This window comes from Takifugu rubripes, chromosome 1 (genome assembly GCF_901000725.2).
Source record: "Takifugu rubripes chromosome 1, fTakRub1.2, whole genome shotgun sequence".
In the NCBI taxonomy this organism is placed as follows: Eukaryota; Metazoa; Chordata; class Actinopteri; order Tetraodontiformes; family Tetraodontidae; genus Takifugu; species Takifugu rubripes.
This window is the reverse complement of record NC_042285.1, coordinates 12710739-12726311: the sequence shown is the minus strand read 5'-3', so window position 1 is coordinate 12726311 and position 15573 is coordinate 12710739. Positions and strand designations below refer to the sequence as shown.

The 15573-nt window shown below is 39.5% G+C and overlaps 1 protein-coding gene across 4 annotated transcripts; it reads left to right on the top strand.

Moving 5' to 3' along the window:
- Positions 1–1448: 1448 nt before the first annotated feature.
- cmn (calymmin) lies at positions 1449–15177 on the top strand. Of its 4 annotated transcripts, none has more exons than XM_029837769.1 (37): positions 1449–1859; positions 3602–3643; positions 3739–3792; positions 3871–3930; positions 4015–4062; positions 4151–4186; positions 4264–4311; positions 4998–5045; positions 6915–6962; positions 7043–7123; positions 7286–7318; positions 7402–8163; positions 8249–8293; positions 8526–8567; positions 8687–8737; positions 8889–9323; positions 9687–9950; positions 10646–10699; positions 10779–10823; positions 10973–11017; positions 11331–11360; positions 11485–11529; positions 11656–11682; positions 11787–11831; positions 11912–11941; positions 12140–12208; positions 12286–12351; positions 12432–12479; positions 12590–12637; positions 12799–12864; positions 12943–13008; positions 13193–13264; positions 13428–13484; positions 13559–13612; positions 13693–13731; positions 13804–14073; positions 14687–15177. In XM_029837769.1, the coding sequence occupies exons 1-37, from the start codon at positions 1793–1795 to the stop codon at positions 14764–14766; spliced, it is 3420 nt and encodes a 1139-aa protein (XP_029693629.1). In that variant the 5' UTR covers positions 1449–1792; the 3' UTR covers positions 14767–15177. The 4 variants fall into 4 exon arrangements, with proteins under 4 accessions (XP_029693629.1, XP_029693623.1, XP_029693634.1 ...); XM_029837763.1 differs by having other exon boundaries at positions 1450–1859; positions 12432–12488; XM_029837774.1 differs by lacking the exon at positions 9687–9950 and having other exon boundaries at positions 1453–1859; positions 12432–12488.
- Positions 15178–15573: the final 396 nt, after the last annotated feature.

Genomic DNA, 15573 nt, shown 5'->3' with positions numbered 1-15573 from the left:
GCGAATGGGAACATCTGCAAAGCTTCAAAACCATAATGGCATTGCGGCATAATTGTGTAAAATACAAAATATCAGCTGATCCAACAGATCGGCAAAAAGTCAAAAATAATCCCGTCTTTGTACCACAATGAAGCAGTTTTGATTTGATTGACATTCTGCCAAACAGCAACATTTTCATGTTGGGAGCAGGTTCCACAATTTGATGGATGGACACAACCTCCAGGGAGAACTCCATATTTAATGTCATTTGGTTGATCCTTGTCTCTTGAATTCTATTAAATGTCACTGAATAGTCTGTGAATGTACCTACAGTATATGGTGATTTGCTAACTCCTAACTGGTTATCGACGGTATATGATGGTGGTTCTGCCACCACTGTGTGAATTTACACTTGTAAAGTGCTTAAAATATATAGGATGGTTAAATCTAAAATCATTTTAAACAGAATTATTTTAAAGTACTTTGTACGTGGATCAGTGTGACTTTGTTGTGCAAACAGGTAAACATAGAAATTGTGTGTGACTTTTTAACGATATTGACCTCTCCACCTTTGTTTAGCAGCGACACACATTTTCCAGGTGGCTGCCATAGGAGTCCTGTTAAAGAATAGCACTCCATTTATGCCATCAATGCTAGTAAGTAAAAGAAATGCTAATAGTGGTGTATTTATTCGAGCACGATAAAAGATAACATACTCTCCAAATTGCATCAATAGAAGCTGAAAAATCCGAAGTTCAAAAAACAGTTTCCCTAATTGACTTTTTTTAACTAGTGTCAATGGGGGAGGAAGGTTTAGAAGGCTTTTTGTTTAATTTTATTAAGAGAAATTGTAAACTGAGGCTTTCCTTGCACACAAATGTCCACACCAATCCATTCTCTGATAGCTTAACACATTTATTCAAATTATTAATAGTTAGGAATTAAACCTACACCGAACAAAAGCACTATATTTAAAACTTTTATTCTATTTCAGTGGCCTGGTAATGGGGAGAAACGTTTGTTAGCCTATGGTGGAAAGCTGGATCACAGCTTTGTCGGAGGTGGCGACAATGTTTGTAAAATAGCCAAGTATGTGAGAGGTCTGACTGGGATGTGAGCAGGGATGTTAACCTCTACTTGACCCCATAAGAAGAGGATTTGGACTTTAAGTGAGGAATCTATATGAAAGGTGTGATATCTTCCTCTTTTTACCTACTTAAGTGTACAAGAGACCACTGTCGCTCAGCAGCTGTGTGTGTTGTGCTCTTGTACATGATGTCTGGCCCCAAATATCCATTTTCCTTTCAAAAGTCATTTTTTGGGGGGACATTTTAACAGCTAATAGCTTTAAAAGACTAGGGACTGGTTGTGATGATTAAGGTTGGGGTAAGGAGACAAAGATATGGATTTGGTCCTAATGTTCATATAACCCTACGGAGACAGTTGATTGGTTTATCATGGAAATGTCAAACATCATAAAGTGCCTCCCCTTCTCAGTTCATCAGTCAACATCTAATCTGGTGATCTCCTCTCTTGGCTCCTCTTTCTCCCTCTTCAGTGTTAATTCACTTTAAGTGGCCAATTAGTCAGTCAGTGGATCCACCCTGGACATCTCCCTCTACAGTGGGGTTGGTCTGGGTTTCAGGTGGATGTATTGAGAAGTGGAGCATCTAACCTCAGAAGGAGGGGCACCTTGGACCAGAGTGTATATTAGACCCTCACCGTTGGGGCAGGAGACCCACTCCTCATCGACTGTTTTGCCCTTCTGCTGTCTGAGCACCTCTGGCTGCTGCTTCCCTCTCCCAGGTCCAGGATGCTGGGACGGCTGTTTCTGCAGAGTGTGGTCATGGTTTGGCTGGCACACACAGCACACACATGGGGTGAGTGAAGGCCTGTTACTGAACAAGATACAAGTAAATAATCTTCAAATTATTCATTTCAACTAGTGAGGAGCAAAATTAGCTTTGTGGTCTCTTAACAGCTGGTGATTTTAGTTATTGTAAAAATTCAAATGAAATTACCAATAATGCAAAGTTTAAATGTTGGAATACAAAACACGGCAGCATTTCTGTATCACTGCATGTGAAATTTTTACACACATTTTAATAAGACTGCTTACAGTAATTAAATGAGTAAATTAGTTATGAAATCATTTTTATTCAAATGAGTGGTGAATAGGCTGTTTCAGAGTTTTCTAGGTGGTATTTTTATATTAGCACAGAATCTAAAGGAATTCAGAAAAATTATTTTACACGGCAAAAAGTGCTTGTAGTGTGTATTTGTGTGGCAGGGACCTTTAATATGTTTTCTTAAATATTGCTGGATTTTCTATTGCTATATTCAAATGTCAACAAAAACGGCGTGCTGCACCATTTGTGCTCTTTAGAGCTGAACTGTTTAACACCATCTTAATATTGACCACATGTTCTCAGTTGGGTTGAGATCAGATGAGCCATTAGGGCAGATCATGTGGAGATCGACTTTTAATCCTGAGAGACCAATCAAGGCATGTGCATCATCATTCAAAAGAACAAGCATCATCTTCACTTCAGCTCTTTTCCACCATGGAAGGAAGGAACTCGGTCTTGTGCAGTGCAGTGCTCATCAGAATTTACTTTTACAACATTCCAAACCTTTATAGGATAAACAAGTTCATCTTCATCATCCTCACTGCCCTGATGACTTCACAGTCGGGTCGGAGCAGCATGGCCACTTGAAATCCAACCACATTTTCATCCATCTGGTCCAACGTGGGTTGCCTACCACTTAAATGCGAACAGAACTTTGGATGGCTGCCCATTCCATTTCTTCCTTATCTATTTTCCTCAGGCTTGTCTTTGCCTTATGGACCTTTGCCACCTGGCATCTAATGCTCTTTTTGCAACCTGTTGTTTGTCCTCAGCTCAATAATGTAAGATTTTGTTTTTCTCCTACACTGACTATTTGGGAAATTGGTTGCTCATGCTGCACATAACAAGGCCTCCTTTGCAGTAAAAAAAAAAAAAAAAAAAAGCCCACATCTCAATGAGAGACGAAAAGGACAAGACAAATCTCCTTTAGGTGTTTTGGTCTGCCCGTCACATTTCAGACCACCTTGTTAAACTTAAATCCTTGCAACACTCGCCATACATCTGTTTGGCCCCTGACCAACTTTTCTTGCAGTGACACTTAGCAACCGTTTATTCTCTCTCTTCACTGGCGGCCCCAGTTTTTAAAATCAAAGGCAGCACAGCCCCAATGGCAGCAGTAGGCTAAATTTAGCATCTGTCTGTGAGGAGAGAAGAAAATACTGCTTGTACACAGTCACTCCACTGATGTGCAATGAGTTATTTAGATATTTTCCAAGATGTTTCAGTGGAAAAATGGCTCAACACAAGACTTGAAGAAATTACAGACCAACAGTTGAAACAATATTTCTACTGCTTTACTCTAATTAGACTTAGAATTGAAGAGGATTTTCTGATTTCTCTACACCAGCAGCCTATTCCTATAGCAGCATAGCTAAAATGGTAACCAAAAAACTTAGCTGCTTGTTATGACGATGTAGAATTGAGATTAATGCACTTTTTCATTATTAACCAGTACTTTGACCTATATGTGAATGAAATATGCTGTATTTAAGGTTATGGTGCCACAACTGGGGTCTCAAATGGGCCAGCTAATGGTAAGCTCTTCAGCTTTTATTCAAACAACAAAAGTTACTGATGAAACCCTCACTTTTGTTCAGGTGCTGTTATTTTTATATCGTTATCATTTTAGGAGATACATTTCAAAAAGGTGGAGGTCTTGGAAGCATGTTGATGCCATCAAAAGGTAGAGCCCCTGCTACTTTAATCATGTGAATCTTTGTTTGGTAATGTTTTTGTCATAATAACTGTTATTGTTTTTAAGGTGTGGGTCAGGGAGTGGGTGCACAAAATGGATATGGTGGATACCCCACCAAAGGAGTAGGTGGGTGCTTAAACTCTGTACCTATTCTGTTCTCTAGCTTCCTAATATTTTTGCACTTTCAAAATCATGCAAAATTAATTCCAGGCTTTGGTGCAGCTGGAGCTGGAGCAGCTACCAAAGGATGGATGAAAGGTAAGTTTGACAAAAGTTTGTTTATGAAAGAAAACTTGGTCAGCAGCTAAGCTTTTGTTTTTGGTTGTCTCTCTGTGTTCTTTTTGAGGCTATGGGGCTGGTGCAGCTAGGGGACAACCACAGGGTGAGGGGTTCACCAGCTTAAACCATTTAGAATTCGAGGAGCAGAGAACAAATGACAAACGATCTTGTGCTTTGTAGGAGGAGATGCTGCAGTTTTGTCCAAAGGAAATGGAGCCAAATCTAATGGTAAACAAGTCTGTTTAAATTTCTTTTTCCTCAGTGGTTGCTCTTCTGAAATATGTTGCTGTTGAAATATGAGCTGATTGGCAGCAAGTGAAAGGCAATGGTATGATTAAGTATTACTAATTCTTTTTTTAAAAAAAATAACTTGGCATCCTAAGATCATCCTCTTTCTCCTCAATATGGGGAAATTTTCTTTTCACCCCCGCAAAAAACAAAAATATGGTTGAAGAAGGGTCTAATACAGCTACAGGGTGTATAGAAGGACAATGTAATGCATTTCAGTTGGTTAATGTCAAAATACGACATACCGCAGAATTCAGTGCAGTGGCCACCTCTGTCCCTGCTCCACTTTCTCCCTTCCCTCCTTCCCTCCCTCCCTCCCTCCCCTCCCTCCATTCTCCCCTATCCAGATACATATGTTACAAATGACTGTTTTGACAAAAGTCTAAAATTCGGTCCTAAGTTGTTTAAGTTATTTGTGTTGATAAATGCTCATTGTCTTCTACGGAGAGAAAAATAGTTGACCTTTGCTTATTACTAACTAAATGCTTTGTGTTGGAAGAATGTTGGTTGCCCCTTTTCTTTTTTTTATTATGATCATATTTTCATTTTTGTGATGAAATAAAGATGTTCAAAGTGTTTGTTTAAGTATAAATGAAATAGCCACATTGAATTATATTTATTTTTAGGTAATGGTGCAGCTGGTGTACATAATGGACCTGAAACAAAAGGCAAAGGTGAGACAGTTCTAATCTGGTCAAAACATCTAACAAAACATGCAAGAGTGATAATTTATGCATTCTTTTTGCAAGATATGGTGTTTAAGGTAGACCAACCAATGGGGCAGCAAAAAAAAGTATGTAAATTAGTATGTCTTCTCACTAAGGAATCGTTTATTTTGGTCACACATATTCTTTGTGTGTCTCTTATCAATTCATATTTGTAGTCATTTAACGCCACTTAAAAAAGCCTAATGTGGAAGATGTTCCTGTTCACTGCCCCACCACCATGACGTTTTCCACAATAAAGCGTGAACCATCAGTGAATCCCGGGCTAATGACCCCACAGCTAGCTGAGTGGGGCTGTAGATGGGCCAGGCAGGGTATCCCAGCTGCCTGTGTTCATTAATTGTAAAGCTGGAAAAACTGACTAATGTGAATAGGGCACTTGGAGTCTAAGGAAGACTGGAGGAAAACAAGGAAAGACTGCTGACAGTGGGAAATCAACACAACCCACAATTTCCCATGCAGAAACACCCACAATCTACTATGAAGACTTTAAAGAGAAACAGCTCAAGGGCCCTACAAGAGGTGGGATGGAAGAATGGCCAACCAGGATGGACATATAGTTGACAAATGGAATGAAATGGAACGGACCCTTAGGGATTGTGGGTGCGGATGGAAGAGGGTAACAACACTGGGACTGCACATCCACATTGGGAGGTCAAAGTGTGGCGGAAGAAGTCAAAAGCCAACCTGTGCAGTGCTCTGGCACATCAGACAAGTGGCATCCAAGGCCACCTCAGAAACCATAGTGCTTCCGGGCAATGTCGAGATGGGGCGAAATGAGACGAGAGTGGTAGATGTCCCATGGAAACTCCCAAAGCACCTGATGCAAATGTGACCCAAAGAATAAATCAAGTCAGCAGCCTGAAAGTTTAAAGTGGCATGGAAGGAAGAACAGGATTAAGTGACCAAAGAGCGCTTCCACTGCAGAGCCTGTTGGGGAAAATCCCATACTAAATGTGTAGCTAGTATGGTGAGGTCTCCGCCAGGAAAGCAGCTGTGATATCCAAGGGAAGGAAGGAAATCATCAACCTGGTAGCAGGCATAGGCAGCTCCGCAGGCGGTGAAGAAAAGCAAAAGAGTCGTAGGGATCACAGCTAAAAGCCCTCTAGGTTGAAAGCAGAGGGAGACTGGTCACCCTGAGCAGAGCTAAGTACATCAGACATCGGAGGATGGAGAACAACAAACTTTTTCTGGTGGTGCCAAAATGTTGGAATCAGTTTTCTAGGGTGGAACATGCCTCCATGTTCTGGGAACCAACCCAGAGGGTGAAGATGTAGGAGAAAGACCTGAATGTGGTAAGGCTAGACTTAGCCAAAGCATATGACATGGGAGTAGGTTGTGAGTCAGTTATTGAATTGTGCAGACTTCTGGAAGCTGCAATAGACCCGACTCAATTTTGTAATCAGGGCAACCTATGACATCTTGCCCTTCCCTTGGAACCTCCAAATGTAGCTGGGCTTGGATCCCCGAGTTGACTAATGTGCCAGGAGTAAACATCCATCTCAACATCCAATGGGTCCAATCCTCTTAATCACTCTGTCAGGCTGGTCTAACGGAGGAAATACTTACACACTGAAGCCTGTATAATGCCAGGTTCATGTGGATGTGGAAGCATCATGGATACCTGCAAAGCGCTGAGGAGGGGAGGCATTTTTGTTGCAGTCAGTCTCCCTATTTACTCACTTTTATGGAGTTGCTGATGGGGTATGATGAATGTAAGTGGAATGAACCAAAACACTGATTGTGCATGAAGGCTATGACATGTTACTGAAGTCCCAAAATTATGCAGAATAAACACCATCTTTATGATTTATCCAGGGTATGGCAGTAATGGTTTTAAGGGCTATGGAGGTGAACCCATTAGAGGTAAGACACACTCTAGTGATTTTTATATTTATCAGCTCTGAGGAGTGATTTATTTCCTTCTTTGAAACAATACTCTACAGGATATGCTTCTGCTCATGGCAGTGCTGGTTTGGGTCTGGGACATCAGTTTGGAAATGAAAGAACAAAGGGACCGACGCAAGGTGTGGCCAAGTTATATGCTTTGATTTTAGGGTTGGTCTTCCCAGGTTGGGGGTGTCTCTGTTAACAAAATACAGAATATTAGAAAAATTATAATTCTAAAATACTCTAAAGGTTGTAATTTCATATGAAATATTAAATATTATGCGCATGTGATTTTACAGAATATGGTGGCAGTGCCCTAAGATCCCAACAAGGTAAAACCTTTACCATTAACTTGGCACAGAATGTCTTTTATTGCTTCAACTTTTAACAATTTGTAATTATGTTTAATGTCAAGGTTATGGAAGTAGAGCTCTTCCTAATGGATATGGGCAAAATGTAAATAGATATGGCCAAAATGTGAAAGGATATGGGCAAAAAACTAAAGGATATGGCCAAAATCCCAATGGAAATGCCCAAAATTTCGATGGATATGGTCCAAAACCCAATGGATATGGTCAAACTCCGAGTAGATATGGACAGAAACCTAATGGATATGGCCAAACTCCTAATGGCAATGGTCAGAAACCCAAGGGGTTTGGCCAAATTCCTAATCAAAATGGACAAAATGTGAATGGATATGGCCAAAAACCCAATGGATACGGCCAAAAACCCAATGGATATGGGCAGAAACTGAAGGGCTATGGCCAAACTCCGAACAGAAATGGACAAAAACCCAATGGATATGGCCAAACTCCAAATGGATATGGGCAGAAACCGAAGGGATATGGCCAAACTCCGAACAGAAATGGACAAAAACCCAATGGATATGGCCAAACTCCTAACGGACATAGGCAAAAACCCAATGGATATGGCCAAACTTCAAATGGATATGGGCAGAAACTAAAGGGATATGGCCAAACTCCAAATGGAAATGGGCAAAAACCCAATGGATATGGCCAAACTCCAAATGGAAATGGACAAAAACCCAATGGATATGGCCAAACTCCAAATGGAAATGGACAAAAACCCAATGGATATGGCCAAACTCCTAACGGACATAGGCAAAAACCCAATGGATATGGCCAAACTTCAAATGGAAATGGACAAAATCTTAATGGTAATCAATAACTTTTTGTGTTATTGGGAAGATCACATTATTTTTCTTAACGGTTATATTCATTCTGCATTTTGTTTGATTTCAGGGCATGAAGCTGCTGTTTTTAAAGACTATGGAGCCAAATCCAAAGGTAGGAACATATAGGCACAGTACTTTTGGATATGTTTATACCCAAGATCTTTTTATTCTGTAAAAATAAAACAAGTCCTATTAAAATTATTTTTGATGAAGATGATGAAGTATACTGTATATCACTGAAATGTATTAAGGAAATGTGAATAGTGCAAATCTGCTAAATCTGGAGTTACATGTATAAATACAATGACTGAAATGCTCACGTTAAAATTTTTGTCTCTCTAAAGGTCACGGAGTCAGTAATGGTGCTGGAACTGGTGTATCTGGAGGTAAAGTAAACTAGTTATCAATCATTCAATGAAACTTATTTTAAACTGCAGTCTAATTTGATTATGAAGCCATGGTGACGATAAATCACTTTATTAACCTTAATGATGATTTCAAACAGGCACAAATTCTCATAATACTAAAGGACTTGGAACCGCTTCAAAAAGTGAAGGTACAAAACACATGGCATTAGTACAAACTCTTTAGAATAAACCATAATTAATGTTGGTGTTATGAGTTAGTATATTGTTTGCATGACAACTTTTTTACCCATTGAAGTTTAGTAATTTATAATTGACCCATTATTATTGGTTCTTCTCCAGGCAATGGCCAGACTCCAAATGCAAAGAATATGAAGGGCATGGATGAAGTGAATGGACGGACTCTTAAAGGTGGAGTTCTTACTCCAGAACAGCCAACAGCAGTACCAAATATGAGTGCCATCCCTCAACAGGGAACAACTGGCAGACCAGCACCAGGTACTGCACAGCTAACACATGGAAACCTGGTTAAGTTGACACAAGACAATCATCAGAAGCTGACTACCTTTGTACAACAAGCAAAAATCTACACGAACACACCCATACAAATTACACCACAACCTGTAGCAGTGAATAGACAGGGCAAACACCTGGTGCACACAACTGGACCCGCACCAGAACCAACACCTGAGGGTATACAGGCCATGACATTCGGACCTGCACCAGTGCTTCCCCAGTCAAACGCGGGACCTGAGCCAACAGAAGCTCTTCCTCATGGCAAGTACTACAAAAATAAATGAGCACAGAGCTTCTAAACAGGAAAACAAGTGTTTGATGGTTCCAGTATTTGACGAGATACTTCTCTCAAAACAGTTTTAGAGTTTCAGCATTGTGGGAGTTGGTATGCAGTAGTTTTTGTGATGATAACACACCAATGGGTGCGGATGCTTGGATGGTACAGCAGGAATACGGAGGCTTTTTCTTTCTGTATTTTATTTGTTACATTTGAAGAACAAGCCTGCATGTACATGAGTATAAGTATTGGATTTTGGGATTTAATAGTCCGCTGAAAAGAGTTTTTAAAGTCACTTTGTGTTGTTTTTTTTAGTGTTGAGGGTTAATTAAATATATGACCTCTAGGTTATGTGGCAGGAAGTGCAGCACCTGAGCAAACAGGCACAGAGGCTGACATTGTTTTTGGGGTAGACAGCCACAGTGAACGCACCACACCACCGCCAACCAAAGCTCTTCCTGAAGTGGATGCATTGAAAAGTACAGAAGAACCTCTGGCTATGGGTGTGCCTACGGTTATACCTAAGGAAGAAAATGTCAGGAGTCCAATTGAGTCAGGACCCAAACCACTTGTGGTCAAAGGGCTTCCTGCAGGAGGAGATGGGGCAACTGGTAAACTCAACCTCAAACGTGAACGTCTCGCGTCGCACTGCATGTGTCGTTTTTGGGTCCATATGGCCTTCATCCTAAAGTGTGATAAGTCTAGTGCCTGAGTTGTTGAAGGATTTATTCTAACACGCTTGTGCTCACTTTGTGAGGAAATCCATTCCGAAGATTAACAGTCATGTTGCATTTCAAAACTCACCCTTTTCATTGATCTTTTTTAAAAATTCACAAATATACAAATGTTTAAATCTGTGCTGCATGCTCTCTTCAAATGTTACTGGAAATATATTTAAAATTCTCCAAACTTTTAATATTTGAATGTCATTTGTCTATATTTTGGTAAACCTTTTTTAAAAAGATTAGAAATATTTAATATTTAATATTTTAGGGAAAAAAACATTTGTAATATAGGTAATAATTAATTATTAGATGGAATCACGCTGCTGGACATTTTTTAATTGACTAAAGTTACAAACCATGTACAGATTCCCCAAATATTATTTTTTCTTTAATAATTGAATATTAGTGTAGTTTAACGACTAACCAGTTATGTGTACCTCTTTGTTGTGCCTGTTTCTCTGGAGTGTGTGTATTTTTGGCTACTTTTTATGAATATACTGTAAACTTATTGTAAAATGTAGTCATATGAAATGTTGTTCATTAGTGTTTTTAACATACTTATCTGTTTTTCCAACTCTCAGTGAAGGGAGAAGCTTCATCCTTAAAGGGACAGGGAGCTAACCAACAGAGACCTGGTAAAAATGAAACATAATGATGATAATCAACTATAACAACCTCATTTTCTGAATTATACACTGGTTTTGGCCCTTCTAGACTGTGGAGCACCGCTTGGACAATGGATGAAAATACCTAGGCCTGGTAAACAGAAAGTACTTTTTTATTAGTGTTGGATGACAGAATGTATAGTTTATTGAAGAATGAAATATTTATGTAAAATATTTATAATGGTGTGTTAGCTCTTATTTAAATCTAAACTGTGCGTAAACATTTTATCACTATCATTTCAGGTTATGTTTCAGGTGTTGGAGCATCATCCAGCATAAACACAAAAGGTATTTATTGTTAACACATGAGTCATTAATAACAAAATACTCTAGTGTGTTTAAATATATATTATTTGAAGAGATGCGGTTAAATATTTATGTTTGCCAAACAATACCGTGTTCTGGACACAGGGGGCAGAGTTTGCAGTAGTTATACTGAGAAAAAACAAAAAAAACAACTCCTGATGGTAATGATTGTATATCTGAAGGTTGTATGGCAGCTGACCATGCCATCCTCATATTTGGTAATAGATAAAAACCTTGATGAATAAATATAATATATTCAGAGTGTAAAGAATGTAATTTTCTCTTTGATTTGCAGGGCTTGGACATCCCTATGCTCAGCAACCAGGTGACTGTATATTTCCCAGCTCATGTCAAGACTGAAAGAAGGTTTAAATGTGGTCTGACACATGGGACAGGGTTTAAGAAATGATTGTAATTCACAAATTTGTTGTATCTGTATATATTTACAGGTTATGGACAAGGAGGCTACCTTGGAGCAGGATATGGAAAAGGAGGTGTGTTTGAATAGGAATGAAGTGATTAGTTAAATCCATATGTTAAATCGGGATGTATATCAACTCATGAATGGTGGTGAATAAAGTCTTTAGTTTGAATTGATTTTAGTCTAATATTTTTCTCAGGAAATGCAGGTTTTGGTTCCAAATCAGGTAGGCATCAGCTGTTACTCTCAGTGGGCTATAAGATGATGCAGTATACTCCAGTTATGCTACAACTGTAGGACACTGAAGGATTTCATGATATCTGTTTGCAGGATTCAGAAATGGCTATAATGCTGGTGTGCAGCCCGACTACGCCAGTAAGCAGATAATTATTTTATAATACAGCTGTTCTAAAACTCAAAATTCTGTTTGAATTCCATTTCCTCTATTGTTTTAGGTCTTGTACCTGCAGCTAACAGCAAATCAGGTACTTTATGGGTGGTAAATGAGGTACACCGGTAAAAAACTTTAGCTGAGAGTTAGAGTTAAAATAAAGAGTTAAGCAAGACAATTTAAAACAAGTTGAATCCTGTTGACTAAGTAGAGCAGTATGAAGCTCATTATCACCTTATTAAAGTTTTGTGGTGCACAATTAATGCAGCAAATGCACGTTTCATCATTACAGGAATGAGCGGGGTGCCATTTGGTGGTCTGTCTGCAGGAATGGGCGCAGAGAAAATGAACACAAAATATGGTGATTAACTGCTCCTCCCGTCACTTCTGTCTGTTACTTTTGTTTTATATCGTCATTCTTCGTTTACTCCCATTAAGGCATTGGCGGGTTACAGTTTGATGGACAGCAGTTCAATACTGGGATTAATGGAGCAGGAAGTTATGGTGCGTCATGGTTATATTATTGCACTCCACTGTTCTTTCAAGTCTGTATTGACCATGAATGCCCTGTCAATTCTATCCAGGTTATGGTCAAAGCCCACATGGACCCACTGGCCAAGGCAAAACATCAGGAAAATATGGTCTATAACTTATTGCAAATGATGTGTGGATTTATGTGGTCTTTCATGTTGCCCATGATTTTCATTTAAAGTATATTTAAATGGATTAAAAACACTTGCAGGTGGTGTTGGTGCCGGTGCCAGCGTGGGGGGCAGTCCTGGAAAATACGGTCAGTGTTATCAGGAAAAAAATGTTTTTATTATTGTAATTGCGAAGCCAAAAGCTACACATGAATGTGCAGAAACTTTTGTATAATACTGTTTCTTTTGAGAGGCCATCTTGTGTGAGAGGTCAGGTTATTTCAGACCTTTCTCCTCCCTCTCTTCTCAGGATTCGGTGGATTTCACAACAGTCAACAGGTTTTCGGTCTTGGACCTACTGCAAATGGAAACTATGGTGAAATCAGTTTACCTCAATTTAGCACCTATTTTGTGTTGCCACAGCAACCACTGACATATTGTTTCTCGTCTACAGGTTATGGAAGAATGTCCTATGAACCTGAACCAGCTGTAATGGGCCCTGAAGCTCCTGGAAATTATGGTATAAAATAACATTTAGGAAGGTTTTTAAGCACACTTGGCATCATGTACTCAACAAGAAAGCACACAACTATCTTTAAATTGATTCAGTGATTTCAGTAAAGTATCTTCAGTAAAGCTTTATAGATGTGATGTGATGATACTGTATATAGTTGTGAACAAGTTATTGCTTCATTTTCTTCTAGGTCTGACTGCATCACAATATCAGCCCGAACCCCTTGGACTTGGACACAATGGGCAATTAAGGAGTAATTATGGTGAGATTTAAGTAAACATAACTGTAAACTTTCCTTTCAAGTCCTCTTAAAACCCACCCAGTTTATCAAATCTCCATCTGTATATGTTGTAAACATCTGTATATGTTTACAACCTGTTAACCACAATAATCTTCCGGTATCTTCTTCATCTGTAAACACACAGATGCTGTGCCTTATGAAAGCCTGCCTGTTGAGACGGACCCGCTACAAAATCCTTATGGTGCGTTGGAGAAAATGTTCTTCGCAGAAATACGCCATTTGTGATCTTTTATCAGCTTTTCTTCCTCATCTCAGTGAACGGAGACGTACTGACCCCTGTGGGTGTGAGTGTTGAAGGGGATCACTATGGTATGTAGAGTGTGTGATTTCACCAGTTGTATCAGTTCTCTCCAGAATGTTCACCAAACATTTGACTTTGTCCCTTCTAGAGAACATGGGCTATATCAATGGACAAGTGCAGCCAGAAGGTAAATACCTCCACACACAGAATGTAACATGGTTGTGAGCCTGCTCTTCCCCTTTAGCTCTTGCCTTTGCAGAAGCTCCCACTGCCATCCCCTCCCTGGCCTACCCTGCTCTTCCAGCACATCTGCCTGCAGAGTCCTCCCTCACTCCTGATGTGGGGCTGCCAGCAGAGGTTGAGGACTTGCCCGACCCTGCAGGTACTGCCAGCATCCCCCTGGACTCTGAGCCTGCCACAGAAACACCAGGCCTGCCTCAGTCGCACGAGCAACCCGAGGATGATCCGCAGCAGCTGCCGCGACAGATTCACATTCAGCAGCACCTCAAACTGCATTTCCACAACCAAGGCGAGTTCTGTGGAGAGCAGAGCGATGATGCACACTCGGATCTTCTCTTATTCTTATCATTAACTGGTCTTTGCTTGTCCCAAACTAGGAAACACAGAACAATCTCTCCTGTCAGAATCCATCAAATTTGAATCCAAAATTGTCCAATCACTAACTCGATCATTTCAATTCACATTACATTTTCTTTTTTTTCTCAAATGTCATATGAGGAATAAACCGAGCATATAAATCAGTGTGTTTGGTTCAATTGAGATTAAGATACTAATATAAATGTTGATTTGGGCCCCCTTCTTCAGTGCTAGAATGTTTCCGACTGTTGTACAGGAGCGTAGATGTTACATTTTATCACATGTACCGGTAATAAAACCAATAAAACGCTAACTTTTCTAAATAATGTAGTTAAAATTCAACATTCTTCACCACGTCAGAAAATCTATAGTCACACAAATATCACCAAATCTTGTTAAAACCTTACTTTTTAAAGGTTATTAAGTCTGTTGATCTTAATTATTTTAAAAATGCTACCAGCAAATTTTGCTGTTCAACAACATTGTTACTCTCCATCGGTGACCAAAAGGGTTGAATTAAAATGTTTTTTCTCTTTTGTCTCCAGGCACAAATGATGGCAACAAATATGATTTGAATGGTTTCTTTGGAAACAGTGGATATCAAAGTGAGAACGGACATCAGTGAAAAAGAATTGGAGTCTCTTTTACAGCCACTCACATCAACAACAACAACTTTTCTCCACATGGGTTAAATGTGCTGACATATATTCTGTATTTCTGCTCTTTAAGTGTACAGTTTCATTTCCTGTTACTCATGTTTGCAAATCTGAACACATTTTAACCTTATGAATTTTCAGATTTGTTCCTCTTTTTTATATACTTTTTATTGTCCTGCACTTTCCCTTCAACGTCCATGCGAGCTACGGTCATCTTCAGCATGTTGTCTAACTTTGAGTTGAGTGTCATAACTATTGTATCACGTTAATAATCTTGAAAAAGAGAATTTGCCTTAATTTATTATGCATGTGATTTTTTTTTTGTGATAAGAATTTGTACTATTGTACAGTCATTTCAATGAATAAAACCAACAATGGGACCTTTGCCTCAGTTGATTTAATGCAGGACCTTGTTATTACACAGGATGAGGTGGAATCAAACAGGAGGAACAGGAACAGTTGATAAAAAGAAATACAGAAAAGTTAGTGTTCATTAGAAGTTAGAGATGTGAATTAGTTATGACCAATGACACAGAGCAGCTGCCGTAGTGCACATGGGTTTTTGTGGGGATTACCCCAGCTTAAGGATAAGAAGCCTTTGCTGATTGGTCCTGCTGAAAGCATACGACTTCCTTGGTTCAACAGGTTGCATGCCTGGAATTACACCTGTCCAATGATGGACTCCAGAGTTTCTGTCTACTTCAGGCCACCAAGTCTGGTCTGACTAAAGATGTAAGGGGTGACAGACAGTGGGGAAGCTGCGCTGACGACTACAT